Genomic DNA, 6465 nt, shown 5'->3' with positions numbered 1-6465 from the left:
CCTCCAGGCCTTCCCCCTGCCCCGGCAGGAGCGACCCAGCAGTGCTGGTACGCAAGACCTGCCGCGCTCCCCTCCTCCTCACCTTGAGGCTGGCTCTGCTTCTTCACAGCATCTTTAGGACACACTGATAAACTCACTACTTCCTACAGTATCGGTGCTCTGTACACACACCTTCCTATATCCGCAGCGCTTGGCTTGCTGCAAGCTCATAACAGCACACTCGCCTTTTCCAAACCCTTCCCTCCCTTCCTCCTCCCCATTAACCTGCCATGACGGCGCGATCTGCAGCTGCCCTGAGCAGCACGAAGACGCTGCTTCAGAGCTGGCTAGAAATGGCACCAGCTCATGCTATCCAACAGATTTATCCCTTAGCTCAGTGTTCAATTTAATGGTTTCCCATTAAAAGCAGCACAGACACAAATCAGCTCAGGGTGGACCGGTTTGTTTTATACCTCCAGCCATATTTCACCCCGGCAGGCAGAGTGAGTCTCCATGCATGTAACAGGTCCTTTCCCCTTATCAGAGCACCAATGGTCAGGTTTTTCCTCTGCACACAAATACAAAGACCACTGGCTCATAAATCTCCTCCAGAAGCAGCAGGTAGTTATGATCCAATGCGGCAATTCAGAAATGGCAGCTTGGTGGGATGGGATTATTTCTGAGCAAGGGAAGATTTCCTGGCCAAGCTCTCACAGCCCCGCAGATGTGATCTTCCCCAACCTCCCCACTGGTGTTAGTCCTGGAGCATCACGTTATTAGCAGTAAACACAGCAAACATGCGGTTCTGTAATATATATGTGATGAGATTCAAACAAGAATCAATACTAGGGCCTTTGAGGGAAAAGAAGGGTTGATCCTCCACAGGGAACAGAACCAAATCAAGAGCATTTCCATTACTGAAGATAAACCCCACCTTGTTCAGTTGCCCACATCAGACTCATCCGCTGTACGCTGTAGCTCAGGTCAAATTTCGACGTGCTGAGCTGCAGCCCTGTCTGGAAATGCAAGGCCCTCCCAGCCCCCTTCCCACCACACATCAACTGCACCAATTCACACACAGGACATGGCCTTGCCAGCTGAGTTGGGAGAAGGAGAGAGAGTCACAAACCTGCTTTTCTTTTTTCTGTATTTTCATTATCATCAAATCTGGGATGAATGTTATTTCTGCAAGACACAACACAAAAAAAAAAATTCACAATAAAGAGACTGGTGAACCTGAGGTACTCCATCCTTCCACATCACCCCTCCAAGAGGCCGAGCCAACCCCGGTGCCGCTCAGAGCAACAAAGCTGCAGGAGTGCAAGGCTATCAGGGACAAGCCTGAGGACATCTGCTCTGCTGAGCCATGGCAAGGAGCCCGACCACACATCTCCCCGCAGCTCAGCACCACCTGAACGCCGCCAGGCAAGACCAACCTCGCAGTCACAGTCCCAGCACGAAGCAGCACACCCGGGGCTAGAGGAGACACACTCCACCTCCCCAGAGCCCCAAACCCACCCAGGCACCCCTGAGAGACGTGTCAGATGCTGCCAACCCTGCAGCAGCAGAGGGAAGCAGTAAACAAATCAGCCTCTGCCAAGCAGCAATGACAGCAGGAAGAGACGTGGAGAGGATGCAGGAGCTTGAGGCAGGCTGCAAGCCCTACTACCAAGGAAGAGCTCCTAGGGGGACAAGGACGGGGCAAGCAAGGAGGGGGAAGAGCCATGCTGGCAGACACCATCTCCCCAGCGAGCCGCAGCAGCCCCCGGAGCAGCACTGGGGCAGGGCCAGCGGGCCGGCTGCCTCCTCAGGCTTGTGCCCCCGCAGCACAGGAGGATGCTGCGTGAGCAGCACCCACCTCGCAGCCCGCAGGAGCGGGGGCTGCAGGCAGAGGTGATTCCCAAGCAACCGCCCCGCACCAGGCCCGGCCGGAGCGGCTGCCGTTGCAAGTCCAGCTCTTAGCAGCACCTTAGTGCCAGAGGCAGAACTGCCTGCGCACCCAGGTCCCCACACTGTCCCCCGCCAGAGGAGGGGACTGACGAGGGATCTGTGGCGATGCAGCAGCCCGACAGCTTTCTGGGGTGAAGACTGTTCCCCCAGGCTCCCTGCACCACGGCTCAGCACCCTGCGCCCGGTGGCTGTGGTCGGGCTCGGCCAGCGGCACCTTTTAACTGGTCTCTCCCCGATGGCCACAGCTCCCTGCAGGCACTGCCTGAGCAGCTGCGCCCAAACGCAGAGAGACAGCACCCAGCACACCCAGCACACCCTCCATGGGCTGCCACGCACCCTCAGGACGGGGCGGCTGGCAAGCAGACACGCACCTGCCCAGGCCCGATTTCTCTGGGGACTGGGTGTAGGTTGGACACCGCCAGACACAGAAGAAAGCCGGGCTCACTGCCTCTCTCCTGCCGGTGCTGGGTCAGTAGAAAGGCCGGGAGCAGCCCTGCCACACTTGGGATCAGCATCGGAAATGGCACCGATCCCGGGTGGATGGGACATTGCTGCAGCTCCCCAGGATGAACACGCTCCCCAGCTGTGACGGTCAAGGGGACACGGTGAGGTTACAGCCCCATGCCCTCCCTGCAGCAGCCCCAGCCACAATACACTCGACAGAGCTATCGGGGTTTGCCCACAGCCCCCTGCTCCAGGCAGCAGATGCTTTTTGGGGAGCCAACCCTCAGCAGTTGTCTGCTCCCACGATGCCAGTAATGGGCACCAAAGAGCCCAGAAGTATTTGACAAGTGTTTTAGACACAAATCCCACAAACACCTGCCTCTCATTTCCCTCCAGTTAGACCCAGAGGAGACAGTTTAACAGAGATACCTACTCTGACCATGTGCAAAGTCATTTGAGTGCAAGGAGAGGCCCGGCGAAGTCATTGCAGGAGTCAGGAGAGAGTGCTTGGTCTCCTGTCTGCACACAGAGCTAGCTGCAGCAAGAGGCCGCCCCGTGAGGACGGCAGCACCCCAGGTCCTTGCAGGGCCCTGCTGCAGCTCCTGGGATGACGTGCCATCCTGGTTAGTGGTAGGCTGCGTTAAACTCTCTGCTGGCCAGGGACCAGAGTCACTGCGGCCAGTTGTGAATCCAGACACCAGGGAACGTGGGACATTTAACACATTGCATTGTTCATAATCACGTGGAGCAAGCGTGTCCTGCCATCACCTCTTAGGGGACAAGCTGGAGAGGAGGAAAGAGACACGTTCATGTCTGCACGGTGCTGTGGTCTGCTCTTGCCTGCTGTATCCAGAGCATCTTGCCTGGCCTCAGAGCCAGGAACTTGTCCAGCATCCTGAAGGGAAACACACCACCTGCTAGGGAGCACCACCACACTGGCGTGCGGATATATACATTGAGAACCCCATTTAACTAGCCATTTCCATGCTAATTAAGTATTTGCAGATTAAAGAGAAACTCTAATCTCAAATGAGACAGCCCAATTTTCTAAATGAGCTTATGGTTTTCATATGGAGATCAACATGTTCTCACTAGCACATCATGCAAATGCTCCAGGCTGCTAGATTCAGCTTTATTGCCACTGTCACAAGTGGGGAGTTTTTATTCTCCATGCTCAAGTTTTTATGCCTTTTTAACCCAAGATAATTGATGCACGTCCCACACCAGCGCTGCCAGCTTGCAACACTCCCAGCACCAGGTGGTCACCAGCACTTTCGGCTGCCACAGCAATGGCAAGTCCTCCTTCATGAGGTCGTGGTACTGCCTCCTCTGAAAGCCCCCGGCGCCGGGCGCTGCACACAGGCGGCGAGCACACCAACATGGCACACCGTGCTGGCAGGCTGACCGTGCACTCGGAAGCTGTCTTGTTGCATTTCAAGAGACAAGCAAAGCAGTGCTGAAAGCCGTGTTTTGTCCCTCCACATGAGCAGACCAACTCGCTGTGGCACAGCCTCTACAAAGCATCTGCTGCTAGCAATGACATTTTCAGTTACACAATTTGGGGCACATCAGGTTACTATCCTCCCCCCTTGGATTTATTTTTATTGTTCTGAAAGTGCAAGACATCCCTACACCAGACCAAGTCCACATCATGCCAGTATCTCCTGTCACTCCTGCGAGGGCTCCTCCAGGAGCTGCAGCGTCTGTGCACAAGCCAAAAACATTATCAGAAATTCCACATCTGAGCCAACACCAATCCAAGACCAAGCAGTGACCATGTGCTCTTCCCTTCTATCAGCATTCCCACAAGAGCGGCCAAGCTCTCCTCTGCAGCTGGAGGATTGATTTTCCCAGTTCAGAGGCTGAGGCTCGCTAACATGCGGCTCTTGTGCTCCCAGAATCCTGCGGACACGCACAGCGCTCCCGCCACGCAGCCCGGAACACCAGTCCTGCAAGCACAAATGCATACAAGCGCTCTGTGAAAGCAACCACAGCTCACTGTGGGGAGCGATCGCCTATCTCATTTGTACAAACAGCTCCATCAGCGCATGTCCCCGCGGAGTGGTTCACCTCTGTCTTCCCTCAGAAATGGGAGAAGATCTGCTCAAGATGATTTTCAGGTGGAGCAGAAAAAGGGGCATTGAACATGAGCTGAGAGTAAAGGCAAGGAGAAGCCACAGTGGCCCTGACTAGTCAACCTGTAAAGAGACAGATCTTCTCCAGGGCTAGAGGAGAACTTTTAACACACGTTTCAAAACACGCTAGCCAAGTTTGGGGGAGGAGGTCATAGTATGAAGGAAAAGGAATAAAGCTCTACAGCGGTAACAGGGATATACCCAAAGGCATGTGTGAGCTAGTCCGTCTTGGCCAGCATTAGCCACAGCACTTGCAGGGCACCTGAGCTGGAGCCTACGAAGCGCAGAGCCTTGGCCATGGTGTGCCGCCCTATGTAGCACATTAACTCATTCATGTTAGCAGAGACAAAGGAAAACAACATGTTGAGACCACAGCACTCGGGAGAGGCCGTGTGCTAGGACTGCCTTTCAGCACTATCGCAGGCAGCCCCAAGCAGCCCCAGGGACTGCCTAGGGCAAAGCCATCACAGATGGGCCGTCGCTGAGGATGCTTTTCAAGATTGTACCTGATGGAAAGACAGACTGCCGTAGCCTACATCCTGTTGCATGTCAGAAGGAGAGGAGGGTCCTGGCACAAAAGCCAAAGCGCCTTTCCAAACTTTCCACCATACAACATATCTCCACACCAGAGCATCCAGTTTCTTGCTTGCTCAACACCATCTGCTGAAAATCTAGCTCCGAGCAAACAAAATGCACACTTGTGCACTCACCCTCAAGCACAATCCGTGACTGATGCATGAGCTGGGCAACATAAGCAGAGCACTGAGGACTCCGTCTGTGCATGCAGCTGCTACACCACCATTAGACTAGGAAACGTGCACTCCTGCACCCGGCCTGCAGAGAGCCACCGAGGAGAATGAGGAGCACCTGGACGAAGCAGAGCCAGGAGGTGATCTGGAGCAGCAGGTACACACTTCCGTACATGGTGGGAGCAGGTACCAAGTGTACAGCACCCAAGGAGTACCTAGATTCATCCCTGAGCACAGCAGAAAAGGTACTAAGGCAAACCCCAAGCACAGGATCCTGGCAAGCAGGACTCACTGCTGGTAGGACTAGCTTGCTCAAGAGAGCCAGCCACAGCAGCTCCTCAGGGTCCCGCTCTGCCCAGCTGCCTGCAGCACCTTCCTATCACTGTTCTGGGTGCCCCACAGGTCCTCCCAGCACCCCACAGTAGAGTGCACTTCTGCAAACACAACGGTGAGCTGAGGGTGTTCAGGGCACCCTCTGCACAGTCTCCCACACGCCAGGCAATGATTTTACAGCTCCACAGGCAACACATCCTTCCTGGCTCGTAAAGAGCTCTGAAGCATGGAAACGAAGCAGTAGGTGCTCAGACAATACCTTGACAGGATCAAACCACCTCAGAGAGGCAAGTTCACATGCGCTGCAGTTCTCCCCGCATTCTCTTCCTCCATTGTTTTAAACCACCACATTCCCTTGAATTCGCTGCCCAGCTGACGCTTCAGCCTGGCTGTGCGTTCCCTCTTCCCAGATATCTTCCAACAGCCAAGTTACGGCACCGTTCGACATCAAAGCTCCTGTCGGGGCCGTCCATATGTCACACAGCATGTCCCTGCTCCTCTGTGCTTCAGAGAGCCTCCTCTCGCAGTTCTCCCCCAAGCTCCCGTGAGGGCCAGCGCTGGGATGGGAAGCTTGGCTTTCTGCCCCTATCTTGCTTCTCTCTTCCTATTATTTTATATTATACTTATATCCTGTATAGGAGGCTAAAAAGAGCAGGCAGGCAGCCCCACACTGCAAAACGAGGAGGAATGCTGCACATGGCTGGACCCCGGCTCTCTGCTGCTGCTCTGCATGCCTGGGGCTGTGCTTTGAGGAAGGCCGGCCTCAAGTCAGAGAGGACTGAAGCTGAAAATAGTATGGTGCTTGCCCTTTCTGCACTCAACCCCCAGGAAAATCCAAGACAAAACTCTGCTTGGGGTGATCAGCAATTTCACGG

At 54.8% G+C, this 6465-nt stretch overlaps 1 protein-coding gene across 9 annotated transcripts in view; it reads right to left on the bottom strand.

Annotated features, from left to right (window-relative positions):
• CHD6 (chromodomain helicase DNA binding protein 6) overlaps window positions 1-6465 on the bottom strand; it is an 84567-nt gene that overhangs the window by 54241 nt on the left and 23861 nt on the right. For 8 of the 9 annotated variants that reach the window (XM_082325952.1, XM_082325956.1, XM_082325953.1 and 5 more), the window contains exon 2: window positions 1109-1164. The exons of the other annotated variant lie outside the window; for it this stretch is intronic. In XM_082325952.1, the coding sequence (XP_082182078.1) occupies window positions 1109-1141 (33 nt within the window). In that variant the 5' untranslated portion in view covers window positions 1142-1164. The remainder of the gene's footprint in view (window positions 1-1108; window positions 1165-6465) is intronic. 9 annotated transcript variants of the gene reach the window in all.

Source organism: Platalea leucorodia (genome assembly GCF_965183815.1).
Source record: "Platalea leucorodia genome assembly, chromosome: 13".
Taxonomy (NCBI): domain Eukaryota; kingdom Metazoa; phylum Chordata; class Aves; order Pelecaniformes; family Threskiornithidae; genus Platalea; species Platalea leucorodia.
Note: the sequence above shows the minus strand (reverse complement) of the source record. Positions and strands in the feature narration are given on the sequence as shown.